The 25,298-nt window shown below is 36.6% G+C and overlaps 1 protein-coding gene and 1 long non-coding RNA gene across 5 annotated transcripts in view; one reads left to right on the forward strand and one right to left on the reverse strand.

Annotated features, from left to right (window-relative positions):
- Positions 1-19,919, reverse strand: part of CATSPERT (catsper channel auxiliary subunit tau) — a 197,608-nt gene extending 177,689 nt beyond the window's left edge. For all 4 annotated transcript variants that reach the window (XM_077154705.1, XM_077154703.1, XM_077154702.1 and 1 more), the window contains exon 1: positions 19,599-19,919. In XM_077154705.1, the coding sequence (XP_077010820.1) occupies positions 19,599-19,799 (201 nt within the window). In that variant the 5' untranslated portion in view covers positions 19,800-19,919. The remainder of the gene's footprint in view (positions 1-19,598) is intronic.
- LOC143677969 (uncharacterized) overlaps positions 1-25,298 on the forward strand; it is a 71,314-nt gene that overhangs the window by 2,940 nt on the left and 43,076 nt on the right. The window lies entirely within an intron of this gene.

Genomic DNA, 25,298 nt, shown 5'->3' on the forward strand with positions numbered 1-25,298 from the left:
AAAGAAAATATAGGGAAAAAATGGAAAAATATGAGCAGGGACTCAGGGAGTTGAAGGACAATATGAAGCGCACAAATATACATGTTGTGGTGCCCCAGAAGGAGAAGAGAAGGGAAAAGGAGGAGAAAAACTAATGGAGGAAATTATCACTGAAAATTTCCCAACTCTTATGAAGGACTTAAAATTACAGATCCAAGAAGTGCAGCGTACCCCAAAGAGAATAGATCCAAATAGATGTACTCCAAGACATTTACTGATCAGAATGTCAGAGGTGAAACAGAAAGAGAGAATCTTGAAAGCAGCAAGAGAAAAGCAATCCATCACATACAAGAGAAGCCCAATAAGCAATAATTGGGCTTCCAATAGAGGGGAGCAATAATCTATGCATAGATTTCTCAACAGAAACCATGGAGGCAAGAAGACAGTGGGATGATATATTTAAATTATTAAAAGAGAAAAACTGCCAACCAAGAATTCTATATCCAGCAAAATTGTCCTTCAAAAATGAGGGAGAAATTAAAACATTTTCAGACAAAAAATCACTGAGAGAATTCGTGACCAAGAGACCAGCTCTGCAAGAAATACTAAAGGGAGCACTAGAGACAGATACAAAGTCAGAAGAGAGAGGTGTGGAAAAGAGTGTAGAAAGGAAGACCATGACTAAAGGTAAAAAGAAGGAAAATTAGAAGGACATATAAAAGCCAAAAGGCAAAATGGTAGAGGAGGGTACTGCCTGGGCAGTAATAACACTGATGTTGATGGATTAAGCTTCCCAATTGGGGGAAATGGACTGGCAGAATGGATTAGGGAACGGGACCCATCTATATGCTGTCTCTACTCAAAGGACATGAGGGCAAGGACATTTGCACACCAATGTTTATAGCAGCATTATTTACAATTACCAAGAGATGGAAACAGCCAAAATGTCCATCAACAGATGGGTGCCTAAACAAACTTGTGTTATATACATACGATGGAATAATATGCAGCTTTAAGACAGAATAAAGTTATGAAGTATGTAACAACATGGATGGACTTAAGGACATTATGCTGAGTGATATTAGCCAGAAACAAAAGGACAAATACTGTATGGTCTCACTGATATGAACTGACATTAGCAATGAACTTGGGAGAATTTTGTTGGTAACAGAGACCATCAGGAGATAGAAATAGGATAAGATATTGGGTAATTGGAGCTGAAGAGATACAGACTGTGCAACAGGATTGAATGTAAAAACTCAGAAATGGACAGCACAATACTATCTAACTGTAATACAATTATGATAAAACACTGAATGAAGCTGAATGTGAGAATGATAGAGGGAGGAGGGCTGGAGGCACAAATGAAATCAGAAAGAAAGATAGACGATAAAGATTGAGATGGTATTCCTAGATATGCCTAGAGTGTATAATGATAGTGACTAAATGTACAAATTAAAAAAATGTTTTTGCATGAGGAAGAACAAAGGAATGCCATTACTGCAGGGTGCTGAAAATAGATGGTAATTAATATTTTAAAATTTCAACTTATGTGTGAGATAAAGCAAAAAATGTTTATTTGGTAAAACTTATATTTTGACTAGTGCATTTCCTAATATAACTTATGTAGATAGCTTGGTTGAACAACATAAGCACATGGAACCTTGGGTAGGACATGAGATTTTGTTGGTTTGTCCAGAGTGATGCCCTGATGAATCCCAGTGTGATTTGATCAGTGAGCGGAAAAGTATTTGCAAAGCCCCTTTGGGGGAATGGTGAGAATGGGGGAAAATTCAACCTCCCCAAGCTGAATTCTTGATATTCTCACAAGCAGTGTGGACAACCAAAGCTGAGCCCCCAATCTTGGGGTTTGTTCATATGAAACTTAACCCACAAAGGATAGGTCAAGCCTACTTAAAATTAGGCCTAAGAGTCACCCCCAAGAGAACCTCTTTTGTTGCTCAGATGTGGCCTCTCTCTCCAGCCAATACAACAAGCAAACTCACCACCCTCCCCCTGTCTACATGAGACATGACTCCCAGGGGTGTGGACCTTCCTGGCAACGTGGGACAGAAATCCGAGAATGAGCTGGGACTCAGCATCAAGGGATTGAGAAAAACCCTAGAATGAGCTGAGACCAGCATCAAGGGTCTGAGAAAATCCTCTCGACCAAAAGGGGGAAGAGTGAAATGAGACAAAGTGTCAAAGGCTGAGAGATTCCAAACAGAGTCGAGAGGTTATCCTGGAGGTTATTCTTACGCATTAAGTAGATATCACCTTGTTATCCAAGAGGAAATGGAGAGGCTGGAGGGAATTGCCTGAAAATGTAGAGCTGTGTTCCAGTAGCCATGTTTCTTGATGATGATTGTATAATAGTGTAGCTTTCACAGTGTGACTGTGTGATTGTGAAAATCTTGTGTTTTATGCTCCTTTTATCTACCTTGTCAACAGATGAGTAGAACATATGGAGTAAAAATAAATAATAGGGGGAAACAAATGTTAAAATAAATTTAGTTTGAAATGCTAGTGATCAATGAAAAGGAGGAGTAAGGGTATGGTGTGCATGATTTTTTTTCTGTTTTCGTTTTATTCTGTTGTCTTTTTATTTCTTTTTCTGAATTGATGCAAATGTTCTAAGAAATGATCATGATAATGAATATGCAACTATGTGATGATATTGTGAATTACTGATTATATATGTAGAATGGAATGATCACATATTAAGAACACTTTTGTTTCTTTCCTGTAATTTTTTTTAATTAATAAAAAAATTAAAAAAAAAAAAAAGAGAGAGAACTAAAATCAAAGACCTAACTGGACACTCGGGGAAACTAGAAAAAGAACAGCAAACTAATCCCAAAGTAAACTGAAGGAAAGAAATAACAAAAATCAGAGCAGAACTAAATGAAATATAGAAAATTTTTAAAAATAACATTAAAAAACTAAAAGTTGGTTCTTTGAAAAGATCAATAAAATTGACAAACCCTTAGTTATACTGACAAGAAAAAAAGAGAGAAGATGCAAATAAACAAAATCAGAAATAAGGGGGGGACATTACTACTGAACCCACAGAAATAAAAATGCTGATAAAAGGATACTATGAACAACTGTATGGCAAGAAATTAGATGAAATGGACCAATTCCTAAAAACACATGAACATCCTACCCTGACTAGAAGAAATAGAAGATTTCAATAGACCAATTACAAGTAAAGAGATAGAATTGGTCATCAAAAATCTCCCAAAAAAGAAAAGCCCAGGATCAGATGACTTCACAGATGAATTCTACCAAACATTCCAAGAATTAACACCAATCTTGCTCAAACTCTTCCAAAAAAAATTGAACATTAGGGAATACTATGTAATTCATTATATGAAGCCAACATCACCTTAATGCCAAAGCCAGATAAAGATATTACAAAAAAAGAAAATTACAATAAATTTCTCTTAGGGGTATATGCAAAATCTTCAAAAAATACTTGCAAATAAAATTTAAACAGCATATTTAAAAAATTCAATAACATGATCAAATGGGTTTTATCCCAGGTAAGTAAAGGTGGTTCAACGTAAGAAAATCAGTTGACGTAATACACCACAATAACAAAACAAAGGGAAAAGACCACAAAGTCATCTCTATTGATGCAAGACAGCATCTGATAAAATGTAGCATTCTTTCTTGATAAAAACACTTAGAAAAATAAGAATAAAAGGAAACTCCCTCAATATGATAAAAAAATCTTGATTTCTAAATGTTGTGTTAGTTAATTTTTTTAAAAATTAATTAAAAAATCTTGAAAAATCTGCAACAAAGTTAATAGAGCTAATAAACAAATTCAATAATGTGGTAGAGTGCAAGATAATTATGCAAAATTCAGCAGTGTTTCTATACAGTAGTGTTAAGTAATCTGAGGAAGAAGTTAAGAAAAAATTCCATCTACAATATCAACCAAAAGAATCAAATAACTAGGAATAAATTTAACCAAGGATGTAAGGGACTTATTTATGGAAAACTACAACTTTGCTACAAGAAATCAAAGAAGAGCTAAAGAAATTGAAAGACATTGCATGCTCATATGGATTAGAAGACTAAATATTATTAAGATGTCAATTCTACCCAAAATAATTTACAGATTCAATGCAATCCCAATAAAAATTCCAACAATTTACTTTGCAGAAATGGAAAAGCCAATCATCAAATTTATTTGGAAGTGTAAGGGGCCCCAAATAGTCAAAGCCATCTTAAAAAGATGAATAAAATTGGAGGACTCACACTTCCTTACTTTAAAGCTCACTGCAAAACTACTGTGGTCAAAGCAGCATGGTACTGCACAAGGATACATATATTGACCAAAGAATCGATTTGCAAGTGCAGAAATAGACCCTCACATCTATGGTCAATTGATTTTGTTTTTGCATAGGCAGGCATTGGGGTTCGAACCTGGGTCTCTGGCATGGCAGAAGAGAATTCTGCCACTGAGCCACTGTCGCACTGCTCTGGCCAACTGATTTTTGACAAGGCTGCCAAGTCTACTCAAATGGGAAAGAATAGCTTCTTCAATAAATGGTAATGTGAAAACTATATATCCATATGTAAAAGAACGAAGAAGGACCAGTATCTCGCACTATATGCAAAAATTGACTCAAAGTGGATCAAAGACCTAAATATAAAACCAAGACTATAAAGCTCTTAGGAGAAAAGGTAGGGTAGCATCTTCAGGATCTTGTGCTAGGCAATGGTTTCTTGGACTTCACACCCAAAGCACAAACAACAAAAGAAAAAACAGATAAATGGGACCTCATCAAATTAAAAATTTTGTGCATCAAATGATTCTATCAAAAAGTGAAAAGAGAACCCAATCAATGGAAGAAAATATTTGGAAACCACATATCCAATAAATGTTTAGTATCCAGAATATACCAAAAAAAAACCTTACAACTCAACAATAAAAGACAGACAACATGATTAAAACATGAGCAAAAGGGTGGGCCATGGTGGCTCAGCAGGCAAGGACACTTGCCTGCCATGCCAGAAGACCTGGGTTCGATTCCTGGTGCCTGCCCATGTTAAAAAAAAAAAAAAAAAAAAAAGACTTGAATAGACATTTCCCCAAAGAAGATATTCAAATGGATTTAAAAAAAAGCACATGGAAAGGTTTCAACATCATTAGCCAATAGGGAAATGCAAAGCAAAACCATAATGCAATACCATTTCATATCCATTAGAATGGCTACTATTTTTAAAAAAACGAAAATTACAAGCATTGGAGAAGATGCAGAGAAATAGGAACGTTCATTCATTGCTGGTGGGAATGTAAAATGGTGCAGCTGCTGCAGAAGACAGTTCCTAAGAAAGCTAAGTATAGAATTACCACATGACCTGGCATTCCCACTTCTAGGCATATATCCAAAAGAATCAAAAGTAGGGACTTGAATAGATATTTACACACTGACAATCGTAGTCCATTATACATGACTCCCAAAAGATGGAAGCAACCCAAGGGTTCATCAAATGATAAATGGATAAACAAAATGTGGTATATACATTCCATGGAGTATTATTTAAAAAGGAATGAAGTACTGATTTATGCAAAATATGGATGAACCTTGAAGACATGTTGAGTAAAATAAGCCAGACACAAAAACATAAATATTGTATGATCTCACTGGTATGAAAAACTGAGAACAAGCAAACTCATAAGGTTAGAATCTAGAATATAGGTTAGCAGGGGCTGGGTTAGGGATAGGGAATGGGGAGTTAATGCTTAATTTGTACAGAATTTCTACTTCAGTTGTTTGGAAAGTTTCAGAACTGAATGGTGTGATGGTAGCACAACATTGTGAGTGTAATTAACAACACTGAATTATATATGTGAATGTCATTCAAAGGTGAAATTTTAGGTTTTATATATATAGGTTACTAAAATAAAAATTAAAAGATAAAACAGAGAACTGTACAACACAATGAATCCTATTGTAAATGATGGACTATAGTTAATAGTACAATTATAAAAATGGCCTTTCATGAATTATAACAAATGTACCACACTGACGCAAGGTGTCAATAATAGGGTGGTATACTGGAAAACATACACCCTACTGTAAACTATGGACAATAGTTAATAGTACAATTATAATATTCTTTTATCAATTGTAGCAAAGCTACCACACCAATGCAAAGTATTAAAAATGTAAAGGGGATATAGGAAAACACTGTATTTTTTACATGAGTTTTCTGTGAATCTTCAACTTCTCTAATTAAAAATAAATAAATTTTTAAAATTTTTAAAGAATTTATGTTTATGAAAAGGCACTTAAGAAAGTGAAAATACAACTCACTGACTGGAAGAAGATATTCACAATATGTATAACTAAGAAAAGGCTTGTATGTAGACTCTACATATTAAATAAACACTTCTACAAATATGTAAGTAAAAACCAGACAATTCAGAAAAAAATGGGTAAGAGACTTGAACTGACATGTCACAAAAAAGTTTTTATGATGGTGTGCTGGTTTGAAATTGCCGTGTACCCAGAAAAGCCATGTTCTTCAATTCTGATTCAGTATTGTTGAGGGGGATCTTTTTTATTAAGTTGCTTCCACAGAAGTGTGACCCACCCAGTTGTGAGGGGGACTTTTTGATTAGGTAGTTTCCATGGAGATGTATCTCCATCTATTCAAGGCAGGTCACTTACTGTACTCCTTTAAGAGGTAACCAGTTTGGAAAAAACTTCAGAGTTCACACAGAGAGACCTTTGGAGATGCAGAAAGGAAAGGCCCCCAGGGAAGCAGTTTGAAACCAGAAGCTGGGAGAGAAAGCTAGCAGACATCAGTATGTGCCTTCCCAACTGACAGAGAAACCCCGAACATCATCAGCCCTTTCTTGAGTCAGGGTATTTTTCTCTGGATGACTTAATTTGGACATTTTTGTGGCCTTAGAACTGTAAACTTGTAACTTAATAAACTTCATTTGTAAAAAGCCATTCCGTTTTTGGTACACTGCATTCTGGAAGCATTTAGCAAACTAAAACAGAAGGCTAATAAACATATGGAAAGGGGCGGGCCATGGTGGCTCAGCAGGTAAGAGCGCTTACCTGCCATGCCCAAGGACCCGGGTTCGATTCCCAGTGCCTGCCCATTTTAAAAAATAATAACAAAAAATAAAATAAAACAAACATATGGAAAGAAGCTCACCCTTATTAGCCATTGGGAAATTAAAGTTAACACCACAAAGAGAAACCATTAATCATCCCCAGATAACTAAAAATAAAGAGACTGACAACACCAAATGGCAAGGATGTGGAGCGTCTATAATTCTCATGCACTTTCAGTAGTAATATAAATGGTGCATCTTCTTTGAAAAGCTTTTTTATATTACGTACTATAGTTAAGCATATAGCTTACTAGGATCCAAAAATTCCATTCCTAGTTATAGCCCCAAAGAATGCATGTACACGTGTACCAAAAGCAAAATGCTAAATGCTAAAAATGCTAAAAGCTGCATTATTCATCATAGCCAAAAACTAGGAACAACTCAAATATATATCAACAATAGGATGGACAAATATACTGTGGTATACTCATACAATGGAATATTACAGAACAAGGGAAATGAATGAACTACATCTACACACAGTAACATGGATGAATCTCACAGATAAAATGTTGAACAAAAAAAGCCTGACACAAAATAATACATACTACATGATTCCATTCATATAAAGTTCAAAAACATAGTCAACTAATCTATATATTAGAAGGCAAGATATTAGTTACCTTTGGAGAAGACAGAGAGGGTGATGATGGGAAGAAATCAAGAGGACAAGTTAGTGCTTGGAATATTCTATATTTTTAATTGGGTAGTAATTACACAGGTGTGTTCAATTTATGAAAATTTTCAATTGTAATTTATGCATTATGATTTAGGAATTTCCAAAAGAACTCAAAATAATACATATGCTATAATTCAATTTACAGAAAGATTAAAAACATACAAAACTAAACATTAGGTATGGGGCAGTTTTCTTTGCTAGCTGCTGGAATGCAATATACCAGAAATGGAATGGCTTTTCTAAAAGGGAATTTAATAAGTTACAAGTTTACAGTTCTAAGGCCGAGAAAATGTCCAAATTAAAACAAGTCTATAGAATCCTTTCAAACCGGCACAGGGGTTCTTGGAAAGGCAATTCCACTCCCCAAGAAGCAATGATAAGACTAAAGGAAAGTCTCAAAAACAACCACTTTGAGACTCTTGATATCAAACAGAGGGATACAGTAAATCGTAAAGTGTTTATTCAAACTAAAAATATTGAACCTCAGTAAAACCCTGGTAATCTATGGTGTTTAGGACTGAAACTGTTTCCATTTACTCACCCAATTAGAACACTGTGACACACCAGGATAACCTGCAGTTTTATTGAAGAATGGAGTTGACTTGATTTGGAACACTCTGGGTATACTTGAAAATATTAATCTCATGGCAAATGATAAAGGAAGGCTAACATCACAGTTAGCCAGAGATTGCAATACTGGTTTGCAAACAAAAGACCAGCAGACAAGCCAAAAATTTAACTGGGAAATCTTGGGAATGAGATAGCCATACCGGGCCTTGGTAAGTTTACACATATCCTTGTGGTCTCCATAGGCTGCATACATGTGCATGCTGTGTACACTGAGAAAAACCTGTAGAAGTTCCAACCTATCTACTTGGTCATGACTAAATATGAGACCTTTGCAGCAAGCTTATAAAATGTCCAAACTTTCAATGTATTCCCCAAACCACACAAAGATCTATCAACAAAGGGATGAAGCAATATATGCACAAGATGTTTAAACACAGCCTCTGGCCAATACATGGCTGACTGTTTAGCTATATTTAGTATATGTGACACCTAGGAGCCATACGAAAAAAATAAAATAATTTTTTTTTTAAATGAGCAGAGAAATTAACAGCCAAGTGCTGTGAGGGAAATAGACTACAGAAGTAGTTTAAGCAAGTCATTAAACTGAAAAACAAACAGCAAAAACAACAAGCCTTGGGGGTATTGAATCTAGAGTTACTAAAAAGTATCTAAAATATCCAATTTACAACAAAAAAATTGCAAAATGCAAAGAAACAGAAAAGTGACTGACAAACAGGATAAAAAGTAGTCAATAAAAACTATCTCTGACAAGGTATAGATAATAGACTTAGCAAAGAGAGAGATTTCAAAACATATTGTAAATATGTTCAAACAATGAAATAAAACCATGTGGAAGAACTAAATGAAGGTATAATGACAATGACTTATGAAATAATCAATATCAATATAAAGATAGAAAAAAAAATGGAAATTCCGGAGATTAAAATGCACAATAACTGAAATTGAAACTTCACTAAAGAGGGGCATATAAGCTGGCAGAAGAAAGAATAAATGAACTAGATAATATATCAATAGATATTATCCAGTCCAAAGAACAGAAATGAAGAACAATAAATAGAGCCTTAGAGACCTGTGAGACACTTTCAGGTGTACCAATATACATATAGTGGAAACCCAAAATGAGAGGGAAGAAAGATATTTGAATAACTATGGCAGAAAAGTTCTCAAATATGAAGAAAAACATTAATGTACATATCCAGGAAGCTCAACAAACTCCAGGAAAGATAAACAGGAAAATTCCTAGGCAAATCAGTCAAAATGTTTGAAGTCAAAAATAAAGAGAAACTCTCTAAAGCAGCAAAAGAAATACAACTCATCACATGAAGGGGAACCATAAATATGATTAACGGCTCACATCATCATAAACAAGATAGCCAGAAGGCAATGGAATGATATATTCTAAGTGATAAAAGAAAAAATATGTCAACAACAAATCCCCACTGAAGCAAAATATCCATCAAAAACACAGGCAGGGTGTATGGGTAGTTCATTGGTTAGAACGCCTGCCTTCCATGTGGGAGACCTGAGTTCAATTCCCAGACCATGCACCCCTACCCCACCCCCAAAAAAATGAAGGCAAATTTTTTTGAAAAGGCAAAATAATGGCATATCTGGATAAACAAAGACATAGAGAATTCATTGATATCAGACTTGCTTTATAAAAAACACTCAAGACAATCCTTCAGACTAAAGGAAGTGACAACAGATGGTAACTCTACATAAAAAATAAAGAGCACTAGTAAAGATAATTATGTAAATAAATATAAAACAGAGTACACATATTTTCTTCTTCTCTTCTTTAAAATGATTTAAAATAAATATGTATAAAATAATTAGAAAATTATATTGTTGGGATCACAACATACAAAGGTATAATAGACAGGAAGATAATAGCAAAAAAGAGTGGGAAAGTAATGGAGTTATACTGGAGCATAGTTTCTAAATTTCTCTGGAATTAGGTTAATGATAATCTGAAGTGGAATGTGATAAGGTAAGTACCATATTGTAACCCCTAGAGAAACTATTAAGAAAATAACTAAAAATATAGTTTAAAAAGCAAAGTAGGGTACACGGATGATTCAGTGGTAGAATGCTTGCCTTTCATGCGGGAGACCCAGGTTCAATTCCTGGACCATGCAATCCCTCCCCGCCCCCCCTCCAAAAAAGAAAAGTAATTAAAAATACTTTCTAGTATGTTTAGAATACTTTCTAAAAATAATAATAATAAAGAGTGTCTTTTTTACATAAAAGAAGGCAATAAAGGAAAAACAAAAGAAAAACACAAGAGATATAGAAAACAAATAGGAAAGAAGAAAAAAATCCAGTTATATAAAAATTACATTAAAACTCCAATCAAAAGGCAGAAATTGACAGGATTTGAAAAAAGCAAGATCTAATTAAATGCTATCTACAAAAGACAAACTTTAGATTCAACACACAAATAGGCTAAAAGTAAAAGGAAGAAGAATGTAAGAACATTTGCCATACTAAGAGTAACCATTAAAAACTGGAGTGGGATAAAATAGACTGTAAGACGAGGTGGTACAATGGTGGCTCAGTGGCAGGATTCTCGCCTGCCATGCCAGAGACCCAGGTTCATTTCCCGGAGCCTGCCCACACCAAAAAAAAAAAAAAAATAGACCTTAAAACCAAAAAAAAAAAAAAACCAAAAACAAACAAGCAAAAAACTCCAGGCAAAAAAAAAAGACATCTAAAAGACATGTAAAAAAAGGTCAATTTATCAGGAGTATATAACAATTTTAAGCACATATGTGGCTAATAACAGAGTCCCAAAATGTATGCAGAAAAAAACTAACACAATTGAAGGGAGAAAAAGACAATTCCACAACAACAAACCTGGAGGCTCTAGTACCCACTGTAAATAATGGATAGTACAAGAAGACAGAAAATCAGCAAAAAACATTAAATACTTTAACAATACTATCAACCAACTTGACCTAACTGGCACATAGAGAGCACTTTATCTAACAATAGCAGAATACATATTTTAAAGAGTACTTGGAATATTTTCAAAGATATACCACATGTTAGGCTCTAAATCCTGTCTCAATAAATTTTGAAGAAATGAAAACACACAAAGAATGTTCTTGAACCATAACAAATTAAATTAGAAATCAAAAGCACAAGGGAATGTGGGAAATACACAGAGTAGAGAATTTAAAAACACATTTCTATATAACCTATCAGTCAAAGAATAAAAATAATGGAAGTCAGTAATATTTTGAACTGAATAAAAATGAAAACATAACGAAACTCATGGGATGCAACTAAAGCAATGCTTAGAAGTACATTTATAGTGTTTGTGCCAGTTTAAATCTATTATTTACCCCCAGAAAAGCCATGTTTAAATTGTGACCCCATCTTGTGGGTGCAGCCCTTTCTTTTAATCCTGATTCAATATTGTAGGTAGAAACTTTTGATTAGATTATCTCCATGGACATGTGGTGTGGCCAATTGTCATTGTGACCTTTGATTAGATGGAGATATGACTCCACCCATTCCAGTGGGTCTTGATTAGTTTACTGGAATCCTTTAAAAGAAGAAATATTTTGGACAGAGTCAGAAACAACAAAACTGCCAGAAACTTCAGAGCAGAGCCGACACTCGGAGAACAGAGACACAGATGTCTGGAGATGCTTGGAGTCCAGCAGATATTGCCATGAGATGTTAAGCAAGCCAGAACGTGGAGAGAGCCAAGGGAAGCCAAGAGATGAAAGCAGCCCCAGAGAAGCAAAGTGAGGAACCCCTATAGTAACAGAGGCAGAAAGAAACAGAGCCCAGGAGCAAGGGACCAGCAAGCCTTCCCAGCTGACAGAAGTGTTCCAGAAGCACTGGTCTTTCTTGAATTAAAGGCATCACTGAATGCCTTAGTTTGGACATTTCCATAGGCTTAGAGCTGTAAACTTGTAACTTATTAAATTCCCCTTATTTAAAAGCTGTTCCAGTTCTGATACATCACATTTCAGTGGCTTGCAAACTAATACAGCATTATCACCTATATTTAAAAAATAAGAAAAATTTAAAATCAATAACCAAAGATCACACCCTAAGATATGAGATAAAGAAAACCAAATTAAATAATCATAAGGAAGGGAATAATGAAGACTAGAGCAGAATCATTAACAGAAAAAAAAACCAAAACAATTTACATGTTGGTTATTTGAAAAGATCAACAAAATTGAAAAACCTTTTCAACAAAATTGAAAAACTGATAAAGAAAAAAAGAAGCCACAAATTACCAAAATCAATAATGAAAAAAGGAGACATCTTTACTGACCTTACAGAAATTAAAAGGATTATAAGGGATGACTATTTTATTAAGTTTCCTGTGGCTGTTACAACAAACTACCACAAAGTTGATGGCATCAAATAACAAAAATTTGTTCTTTCACAGTTCTGGAAGCCAGAAGTCCAAAATCAGTATCACTGGATTAAGATCAAGGTGTTATCAGGGTCACATACCCTCCATTGACTCTATTTGTTCTTGCCTTTTCCAGCTTTTGGTGACTGGCACCATTCCTTGGCTTATGGCCACATCACTTTAATCTCTACTTCTGTGGTCAATTTTCTCCTCTTCTGTGTGTGTCCAAATCTCCCTCTGCCATTGTCTTATAATTACACTTGTGATTGCATTTAGGAATATCTCAAAAAATCCAGGATAATCTTCCCCTCTTGAATTCCTAAACTTCATCACATCTGGAAAGTCTATTTTTCCATATGAGGTACTTACTTTCACTATGAACAATTTTATGCAACCAAAGAAGATATATTTAGATGAAATGGAAGAATTCCTAGAAATACACTAATTACCAAAACTGACTCAAGAAGAAATAGAATATCTGAAAAGACCTATAACAAGTAAACAAATTGAATTAATAATTTAAAAATCTTCCCACAAATAAAAGCCCAAGCCCACATGGCTTCACTCATGAATTCTATCACCGACTTAAAGAAAAAGTCATAAAAATCCTTCACACCTCTTTCAGAAAAAAATAGAGAAAGGAACACTTCCCAAGTTATACTATAAGCCAGTGCTATGCTAATACTAAAGTCATATAAAACATAACAAGATGAGAAATAGGTCAATAACCCTCATGAATATAGAGGAAAAAATCATTTTATGCATGGGAGGTTACAAGAAGAAACTACACCTATCAGATATTAAAGCATACCATGAATCTCTAAAATAAAATAGTATGGTTTTGTGCTGGTTTGAAATGATATATGTCTCCTAAAAAAAGCCATGTTTTAATCAAAATCCCATTTCATACAGGCAGAATAATTCTTAATTCAATACTGTATGTTTGAAGCTGTAATCAGATCATCTCCCTGGAGATATGATTTGATCAAGAATGCTTGTTAAGCTGAATTAGGTGATGACATGTCTCCACCCATTTGGGTGGGTCTTGATAAGTTTCTGGAGTCCTATAAAAAAGGAAATATTTTAGAGAATGAAAAAGAGATTCAGAGAGAGCCAGAGAAGAACTACATTGCCACAAGAAACAGAGAGCCCACTAGCCAGCAACATTTGGAGATGAAGAAAGAAAATGCCTCCTGGGGAGCTTCATGAAACAGGAAGCCAGGAGAGAAAGCTAGCAGATGATGTCTTGCTCACCATGTGCTCTTCCAGCCAAGAGAGAAACTGTGACTGTGTTTGCCATGTGCCTTCTCACTTGAGAGAGAAACCCTGAACTTCATCAGCCTTCTTGAACCAAGGTATCTTTCCCTGGATGCCTTTGATTGGACATTTCTATAGACTTGTAATTGGGACATTTTCTCAGCCTTAGAACTGTAAACTAGCAACTTATTAAATTCCCCTTTTTTAAAGCCATTCCAAAAAAAAAAACAAAAAAAGCCATTCCATTCTGGTATATTGCATTCCAGCAGCTAGCAAACTAGAACAGTTCTGCACACAAATTTAAAAACAGACCAGTGGAATAGAACAGATTGTCCAGAAACAAACCCAAGTCCCTATGGAAATTTAGTATAAGATAAAGGAGGCATCTCAAATTACTGGGGCTAAGATGGACTTTTAAAAAAAAAATAAATGGTGTTGGGACACTGGATACATATTTGGAAAAAGAAAAAAAGATCCATATCCCATATCATACACTGCAAACAACTCAGAGATCATAATGTAAAACTGATGCCATACAAATACTAGTGGATAACATAGATGAATTCTTTCATGATCTTGATTGTAGGGAAAGTGTTTAAGACTCAAAATGCACATGATCTTAGTGGAACATACCTCTAATATTTCTCCACTGAATGAAATGATGGCTTTAGGAATGGCTTGACTTCTATATTCTTGAGTATTTTCATCAGAAAAGAGTGCTGAATTTTTGTCAAAAGTTTTTAAATGTATGTGGAAATAATTATAAAACTTGTCTCCTTAGAGCTAACAATGTGGTATATTATATTAATGAATTTCCTATTATTAAAACGACTTGCTCTTCTGGAATCAATCCCACCTGGTTACAACATATTATTTTCTTAATGTGATGCTGGATTCTATTTATTATTGTTTGATATTTTATATCAAGATTTATAAACTACATTGATCCATAATTTTCCTTTACAGGTGTACATATCAATGTTAAGCTTTCTTCATAAAAAGAACAAGAAAGTTTTAATTTTTTGTTCTCTTGGACAATTTATGATGCTGTGGGATATCTGGTTTTTGAACATTTGACAGATTCCATTTGAAACTATCTAGGCCTGGTGCTTTTCTGTGGTGGCAGTTCTTGGTAACTTTCTTTATTTCTTTTAGGAAAACTGGTCTGTTCAAACTATTTATCACTAATGAAGTTAATTATATCAAACTTTATATCATTAAGAATTATACATTTCACCTAGGTTTTAAAATACACTTGCATTGAAGCCTACAATGTAGTCATGTATGATTTTTTTTTTTAAAAATGTCTGTTTCAATGGTTATTTCAATCTCGTCATTTCTTAGTTGTGTTTTATACCTTTTTTCTTGAGTAAATTAGCTAGTGATTTTTATATTTCCCTGAATTTATACATCCGTTCAAGAACTAATACCTGAAGAGCATTAAGTCTTTCCATCCATGAACATAGAATTTCTCTCCATTTATTTAGACCGTATATAACTTCACCCAGCAATGTTCTATAGTTTTTAGTATACAAGTCTTGCATTCCTTTTGTTAAATTTGTTCCTAAGTATTTTTATGCTATTTCAAATATAACTGTTTAATTTGATTTCTTGATTTTTTCATTGCTAATACATAGCTTTGTATGTATTAGCTAAAGCTTTTTTCATTTGCTAATACTTAACTTTGGTATTTTACTGTTGTATCCTGAAGCCTTGCTGAATTCACTTATTGGTTCTACTAGTTTTTTGTAGATTTCTTAAGATTTTCTACATGCAGCATTGTGTCATTTGCAAATAAATATAGTACTTCTCTCTTTCAAATATCTCTTCTTCCTTATCTGATTGCACCAAATAGAACTTGCAGCACAACACTGAATAAAAACGGTGTGTGAACATTCTTGCCTTACCAATCTTAGCAGAAAAGTATTCAGTCTTTCAGTACTGGGTATGATGTTAGTTGTGAGGTTTTTGTAAATTTCTTCTATCAGGTTGGGGAAGTTCCCTTTGTATCCTTAGTTTGTTAAGAATTTTTTTTTTACAAAGAATGGGTGTTGTATTTTGTCAAATACATTTTCTGCATCTATTAAAATGATCATGTGACTTTTTTTGTCCTTTATTCCATTATGTTTTTTTACATTAATCGATTTCAGATGTTAAACCAACCTTGCATTCCTGGAAAAATCCAATCTTTTTATAGTGTTGTTCTAGTGTGCTATCTGCTGCAATGCAATATACCAGAAACAGAACAGCTTTTAAGAAGGGAAATTTAATAAATTGCTAGTCTACAGTTCATAGGCTGTGAAACTGTCCAAATTAAAACAAGTCTATAGAAATATCCAATCTAAGGCATCTAGGGATAGAAACCTTGGTTCAAGAAGGCTGATGATGTCCAGTGTTTCTCTCTCAGCTAACAAGGGCACATGGAGAACATGTTGGTGTCTGCAGCTTTCTCTCCAGGACTCTTGTTTCACGAGCTCCCCAGATGGCATTTTCCTTCTTCATCCCCAAAGGTCGCTGGCTGGTGGACTCTGTGGTTCTCTCATCCTTCTGTCATGGTTCTGTGGCCCTCTCCTTGTTCTCAAAAGGGACTCTCTCCAAAATGTCTCTTATAGGATTCCAATAAACTAATCGAGACCCACATAGAATGGTGGAGACACATCTCCATCTAATCAAGTTTAATACCCAAAATTGATTGAGTCACATCTCCATGGAGATAACCTAATCAAGTTTCCAACCTATAGTACTGAATAAGGATTAGAAGAAACTGTTGTATTACAAGATTGATTAGGATTAAAACATAGCTTTTCTAGGGTACATAAATCTTTTCAAACCAGCACAGGTGTATAGTTCTTTTTATGTGTTGCTGGATTTGGTTTGATAATATTTTCACTTAAATATCACCTCCTCAGATAGGCCTTCTCTGATCCTTATCCAAAGTAGCATCTTCCCCTCCATCACAATTATTCTTGATCATAGTGCACTTTGATTTTCTTCAGAATATTTAACATAATCTGTAACTGTCTTCCCTATTTGAATGTTAGCTTCCTAAGGGAAGATGCTATGCCTATCGTGTTCACTGTTGTATCCTCAACGTCTAGTACGAAGCTAGGCACATAGTTCAAAGAATAGTGTAATGGAAGTAAACTAATGAGAGGTTAGGAACTAGAATAATAGATTTCAGGATTTGGGAGATGAAATCTTCAGAATGAAGACAAGGTCCATATGCAGAACTGCAGTAAGCTGCTGAGAAAAGGTTAAAAAATACTAATGGAAGTTTAAAGGTATGAAAGTATGGGGTAGATTATCAACAACTTTACTGAAGTCAAAAACTATAATTCCCTCAGTCTGAGCACTATCTCTAGCTAATCCCTCTAAACCTCTTAGTACCTTATATTTAATAACCCTTTTTAAAAATCTTGAGACCTAGTCACTTATCCGTCTGTTTCTTTCACACAATTCATCAAAATCTTCTGGCTCCACTTGTTTCTTTATCCAGCCTTTATCCTCATCCTATAATCCCCATATCTAAGCTTATATTTTTCTTCTGTCTATAGTGGTTCACAAACATTAATCTAAAACTCACCTGGAACATTTGTTTAAGATTTTAGCAAATTCCTGGGTTCCCTTCCTTCTGATTCAGTAGGTCAAAGATAGGGGCCCAGGAATCTACATTTTAACAAGTGCTCAGATGATTCAGATACAAGAGTCCCAAGGACTAAAAGAAACACTGCTCTAGAGTCCATACTTTTCAATTCCTTCAGTGACCTTATTTTATTAACCTCCCTCTCTGCTGTTTCTTAGTCTCTCCTTAATCATGATAGCCAGAATAATTTTTCTACAAGGTACATCTGATCCATGTCATTCACTTGTTTAAAACCCGTAGGTTTTCCTATCACCTTTAGCAGTGGCTCTCAGTTTTTTAACATCTTTGGATCCAACTGTGTTTTCGGCATTATCTTCAAACTATTGTTTTCCAAAAAGTATTCTGTGAGGTGTGAAACACATCTGCAAAATATATTGGCTTCCAAGTTTTAGAAAACTATGTATTTTGTAGACAAAACATTAAACATATCATGTATTATATATGACGACCTTCGCTTAAGAAATGATGTGTCAAACACAAAAATGCCAAGAAGTCATAGAAAAGATTGTCTGTTGCCAAAATATATAATATCCCATCTATGTACCGATACATAAGCAGCATTTAGTGACCTGAAGAGGGCCATCCATTCCATGTGAGCAGTCTACACCATGTACCTTATGGTAACTGCTACAATAATTTTAATAATATGAAATTTTCATATTAAACATTTATACTATATAAATTCATTCCTCTGTTTTAGTGTCTGAAATAATTCATTTATGAGATCATTATAATTTCATCCAAGTGCACATTTCATTTCCTATGCTCTTTTTGTTGTTCTGTCTAACCATTAAAATATCTATACCTAAATAATTTGGGAAAACAAACTTGAGTAAACAATGTACCTAGCACAGAAGTGTACCACTGTTTTTTTAATTATGTAGATGATATCATAACTATAAACAAATTTCATTAAAAGATCTGCCTGCATAGTAATCTTTGAAATTATGGATTTTCTCAATCAGTGGATAGTAAAGAGCCAGCTACTTTTCTTTTAATATTAGAAAGGGATCCTCATACAAAAAAACAAATAGAAATCACTGTTCTATAGAATACTGTCCAAATTCTTCAGAAGGGCATGCAACAAAAATCCTGTATGACCTGGATTGCCAAGCACATCTCTCATACTTCCTTTTCAATGTTCCCAAGTACTATCCTACAGGTAAATCATAAGGAGTTAGAAGTATTATAATACTTTGGATTAGCAAGTTACTTTAGAGATCAAGTAATTCAACTCCCTAATTTTACAGGGAATGACATCACCTTTTGTGTACCATTGTTTTCTGATGAATACTTTTATTTGTAATATTTTTTAATAATTAAAAAACAACAGAGAATGTAAAATGTCCTAAAATCCTCTAACAATTTTGAAAAGGTGAGTCATTTAGGTTTCCATAATTAGTTGCACTACTAAATGTGTTAGTAAACTCAAGAGTTTCACATATATCAAATACAAATTTACTTTTCTAATTAAGGACCAGAGATCAATAATTTATTTTGCAAAGATAATGCAGATTTGCTCCTGCAGGTCCATTCTCAAGAATGAAAATAAGATTAACAAAAGTTTCTGGCATTTATTTCTTTAACCACATACATGAACCCCCAATGATCATGATGACTATAGGACAACAACAACAGCTAAAATTTATTGACTCTACTTTGTGCTTTGCATTGTACCGAGCACTTTATCTCATTTATCGCCTTTAGTTCTTCATAGTGCTCTAAGTCAGGTTAAGTACTAATTACTGCCTTCATTTTACAGTTAATAAAACTAGGCTCTGACAAACTAAACAACTGTCTGAAATCCTACAAGGAAACCCTTCCTCAGATTTCCGCCTTCCCATTTAGGACAAGTCTTCCGGCCCCCAAACCTCCCTATCGACCAGCCTCGCCTCCCCCCAGGCCCGCCCTCGCTCACGGTCAGCGGGTTTCCGGTACCCTCCTGGGCCTCGCCCCTCCTCAGCAATTTCTTGCCAGGCTCCTGGAGGTCATGCATGGTATCCGGGCTGGCATAGAGGTTCCTCTGAGGGGCGGGAGCTGTAATCGGGGAATGGTCCTGCGAACTGCGGATACCAGCTGAGTTTGTGGAAGCTTTACGCGTCCCTTGCTTGGGCTCCATCCCTCCATCCCCGGCTGGGCCCCGGGTCTGACGGAGCCCAACGGCCAGCTGCCGCGCAGGCGCAGCCCTTTTCCAGCGGACTCGCAGCCCCTCGGGCCGCGGCGGCGAACCGGCGGGGTCGTAACCTCCAACGGTCAGGACAGACATTGCAGGCTTGGAGGGTGTGAACTCGGCCAAGACTGGAGTTTCCTCTAAAAGGAAGTCTGAACACGCTGGTGGACAGCAAGGCTTATCAGCACCGTGATTAATTTTCTTGCCTGACCCTTAAGCCAACATGAGCCCCCTGCTCCCTACACGTTTCTTTCTGGGAGATTTACAGTGTCGTCGCCTCCTGTACACTCTCCCCTAAGCAGTAGGTGTGTTTCCAGCAGTCTACTTGGACATCTTTGTCTCAAAAACGCATCAACACAGCAAGTTACTATTTATCTTCCCTCCCTAACCTCTTGTTTGCTCCAAACTCACTACTTGTGATACTATCATACCCACAAAACCTTAAAACTTCTGATGCATTTTTAATTCTAACCCTAAATATCTGAACCCTACTTTTTCCTTAAGGCACCTAGTTTAGGACATCTCACACAGAAACAACTGTAATGGTTTATTCACAGGTCTCCCATAACTTCCGCTGTCCCAGTATTAATACAATTTTACCATTCAAAACTAAACAAAATCAGAAACTTTCAGGTTTCTTTATTGGCTACAAAATTAAATTTCATATGGAAACCATGGACCTCCAAAATACACTCCTCTGTCTTGAGATCATTATTTATTGCTATTCTACTTAGAATCCATCCTTTTTCTTAAGGGCCAACTGCAAGGTTAGCTTTTATTAAGTCTCAATTCCATACACATCACCAAAAAGCAAAATTATTTGCTATCTCCAAGCTACTGCTTGACAAATATATTAGAACTGGCTGTTAATTTCACTAGATAAAGGTTCTTTTGGAGCAGGGCCTTCACTTTGTGCTGTTCTAGGTGCGTGGCACGATAACCAAAAGCCCTGAAACGTTTGCTGTCATTTTGATTCAGTTCTCTGTAGTGTTTAATCACCATGCCAACGAGATGTGCTGTCCACCAGCACATTCTGACTTCCTTAGGGTTCATGCAATGCCAAGAAAGTACAAAGCATCATATATAAAGTAATATTTTTTTTAAGAAAAGTGCTTAATCTAAATCTAAATAAGCCTCTAGACCTAACCTCCAATTTACAGGAAATTCAGAAGATTGAGGAACAGAATATATGCCACCATGGGAAAAAAAAAACAAAACAGGAAAATCTGAAATTTAGGTAGGACATTCTAAAACAAAACAATTTTGGGCTCTTCCAAAACAATGTCATGGAAGAAGGTAAAATAGCACAGGCACCCTAGAAAACAGTTTGGCAGTTTCTAAACGTGAAGTTACCACATCATTTACAATTGCACCAATGGACATTTATCCCAGAGACATGAAAACTTAATGTTCACACAAATGTTCACAGTATCTTTATTCATAATGACCCAAAACAGGAATAGCCCAGATGCCCCTCAACAGAGGAATGGTGAAACAAACTGAGGAGCATATGTAACATACATAACTTAAACTATTATCCAGCATTAAAAAGGAATGAACTGAGGTCCATGGGTGGTTCAGTGGTAGAATGCTCACCTTCCATGCAGGAGACCTGGGCTCAACTCTTGGACCATCCACCCCCCCCCCCAAAAAAACAAAACAAAACAGAACAAAACCACCCCCCCAAAAAAAACCTACAAAAGGAATGCGCTATTAATACATACGACAACTTGGATGAACCTCTGTGGAATTATGCTGAGCAGGAAAGTGCCAATTCCAAAAGATTACATATGGTATACAATTCCATTTGTGGTAGTTAGATTCAGTTGTCAACTTGGCCAGGTGAAGGTGCCTAGTTCTGTTGGTGTGGGCATGAGCCAATGGTACTTGAACCTCTTCTGTTGCTCATTACATCTGCAGTTGGCTAGGAGGCAGGCCTGCTGCAATGAATGATGTTTGATTTAATTGGCTGGTACTTAAATGAGAGAACTCAACGTACCACAGCCTAGCATACCTCATCTCAGCACTCGCAGCTCAGCCCAGGCCTTTGCAGGTGCAGAAAGGAATCACCCTGGAGAAAGTTGTTGGAACCCAGAGGTCTGGAGAAACGGCCCACAGAGATCACCCTTTGCCTTCCCACGTAAGAAAGAACCTCAGGTTCCAGACTTCCGGAGAAGATGGCGGCTTAGTAAGACGCACGGGTCTTAGTTCCTCCTCCAGAACAGCAACTAAAGAAACAGAAACAATACGAAACAGCTCCCGGAGCCACGACAGAGACCAAAAAGACAGCGTACCCCATTCTGGAACGGCTGAACGGGCAGGGAGAATCCGCTGTGGTGAGATACCCGAGGGGCGCGCGTTTTCCCGGCCGGGGCGGCTGGCGACTGGTGTCCCCTCCATGCACGTGGCTCCCCGGTCTGACTGGGAACGTTGGATAGCGGGGCCCTCCCGCCACGCTTGGCGTCTCGGGCCAGCTGGGCAATTTGGACCGGCACTCCCCCAAGCCGCGGCGGCCGAAGACCCTCCCTCCACGCGTGGTTTCCCAGGCTGACTGCGAGATTCGGATTGGCAAGTTAAAGGAGCCACAGCATCTTTTACTGGTGGGACCCGCAGACAGACGAGCGCCATGAGCGCCACCAACTGGGCAGGAAAAGAAAAACAGTGCCCAGAGATTTCACAGAAAAACCTTTCAACCAGCCGGGTCCCACACCCAGGGAAATCTGATCAAATGCCCAGACACCAGCAGAAAATAATGGATGACGCTCGGAAAATTGAAGATATGGCCCAGTCAAAGGAACAAACCAATAGTTCAAATGAGATACAGGAGCTGAGACAACTAATGCTGAATATACGAACAGAAATGGAAAAACTCTTCAAAAACCAAATCAATAAATTGAGGGAGGACATGAAGAAGACATGGGCTGAACAAAAAGAAGAAATAGAAAATCTGAAAAAACAAATCACAGAACTTATGGGAGTGAAGGACAAAGAAGAAAAAATGGAAAAAACAATGGATACCTACAATGGTAGATCTAAAGAGACAGAAGCTACAATTAGTGAACTGGAGGATGGAACATCTGAATTCCAAAAAGAAACAGAAACTATAGGGAAAAGAATGGAAAAACTTGAGCAGGGGATCAGGGAACTGAATGACAATATGAAGCGCACAAATATACGTGTTGTGGGTGTCCCAGAAGGAGAAGAGAAGGGAAAAGGAGGAGAAAAAGTAATGGAAGAAATTATCACTGAAAATTTCCCAACTCTTATGAAAGACCTAAATTTACAGATCCAAAAAGTGCAGCGCACCCCAAAGAGAATAGACCCAAATAGGCGTTCTCCAAGACACTTACTAGTTAGAATGTCAGAAGTCAAAGAGAAAGAGAGGATCTTGAAAGCAGCAAGAGAAAAACAATCTGTCACATACAAGGGAAACCCAATAAGACTATGTGTAGATTTCTCAGCAGAAACCATGGAAGCTAGAAGACAGTGGGATGATATATTTAAATTACTAAAACAGAAAAACTGCCAACCAAGACTTCTGTATCCAGCAAAATTGTCCTTCAAAAATGAAGGAGAAATTAAAACATTCTCAGACAAAAAGTCACTGAGAGAATTTGTGACCAAGAGACCAGCTCTGCAAGAAATACTAAAGGGAGCACTAGCATCAGATACGAAACGACAGAAGAGAGAGGTATGGAGTAAAGTGTAGAAAGAAGGAAAATCAGATATGATATATATAATACAAAAGCCAAAATGATAGAGGAAAATATTATCCAAACAGTACTAACACTAAAAGTTAATGGACTGAATTTCCCAATCAAGAGACATAGACTGGCAGAATGGATTACGACCCAGCAATACCACTGCTAGGTATCTACTCAAAGGACTTAAGGGCAAAGACACAGACGGACATTTGCACACCAGTGTTTATAGCAGCATTATCTACAATTGCAAAGAGATGGAAACAGCCAAAATGTCCATCAACAGATGAGTAGCTAAACAAACTGTGGCGTATACCTACGATAGAATATTATGCAGCTTTAAGACAGACTAAACTTATGAAGCATGTAATAACATGGATGGACCTAGAGAACATTATGCTGAGTGAGTCTAGCCAAAAACTAAAGGACAAATACTGCATGGTCCCACTGATGTGAACCGACATTCGAGAATCAGCTTGGAATATATCATTGGTAACAGGGACCATCAGGAGTTAGAAACAGGGTAAGATAATGGGTAACTGGAGCTGAAGGGATACAGACTGTGCAACAGGACTAAATACAAAAACTCAAAAATGGACAGCACAATAATACCTAAGTGTAATGTAACTATGTTGGAACACTGAATGAAGCTGCACCTGAAATATAGTTTTTTGTTTGTTTGTTTGTGTGTTTGTATCTTTTGTTTTTGTTTTTTTTTCTTTTTCCTTTTTATATATATATTTTTTTATTAGTATTATTATTTTAATTCTCTTCTCTATATTAACATTCTATATCTTTTTCTGCTGTTTTGCTAGTTCTTTTCCTAAATTGATGCAAATGTACTAAGAAATGATGATCATACATCTATGTGATGATACTAAGAATTACTGAGTGCATGTGTAGAATGGAATGATTTCTAAATGTTGTGTTAATTTCTTTTCTTTTTTTTTTGATTAATAAAAAAAAATTAAAAAAAAAAGAAAGAACCTCAGTTGAAAGTTAGCTGCCTTTCCTCTGAAGAACTAATGAAATAAATCCCGTTTTATTAAAAGCCAGTCTGTCTCTGGTGTGTTGCATTCTGGCAGCTAGCAAATGACAACACATAACATTTTTTAAATGACAATTTTAGAAAGAGAAGATCAGCAGTTCTCAGGAATTAGGGTCAGGGGCTGGGTGGGGAGGAGGAGATGAGGGGTGCAGATACTATGAAAGGAAAAATGAAAAATTCTTGTGGTTTAGGAACTGTTGAGTAATTTGATTGTCATGGTGGATACAGAGACTTACAAGTGATAAAACTATACAGAACTTAATGCACATGCACACACAAATGAGTAAAAGTAAAGTTGAGGAAATCTGATTAATTTGGTGAATTCGCCCCGCAGCAGCCGAGCCGCCCGCCATCCTTCTCCCCTCTCTTTCTCCGCCGGCCCGCCGCGCGGCACCCACGCCCCGCAGCAGCCGAGCCGCCCGCCATCCTTCTCCCCTCTCTTTCTCCGCTGGCCCGCCGCGCGGCGCCCACGCCCCGCAGCAGCCGAGCCGCCCGCCATCCTTCTCCCCTCCTCCCCCTCCTGCTCTGGCTGCTCTCCAACCACCACGGTGCCCTCTTCCCCCGCCTTCACCGTGCTCCTCCGCCACCAGCCTCGACAGCCTTGCCGCCCTCACCTTTCCTCCTCCAGAACAGCTACTGGGGGAGTGGAGATAATACAGAGCAGCTCCCGGAGCCACGAGGGAGATCAAAGGGACAGCG

This window comes from Tamandua tetradactyla, chromosome 3, assembly GCF_023851605.1.
Source record: "Tamandua tetradactyla isolate mTamTet1 chromosome 3, mTamTet1.pri, whole genome shotgun sequence".
Classification (NCBI taxonomy): Eukaryota; Metazoa; Chordata; class Mammalia; order Pilosa; family Myrmecophagidae; genus Tamandua; species Tamandua tetradactyla.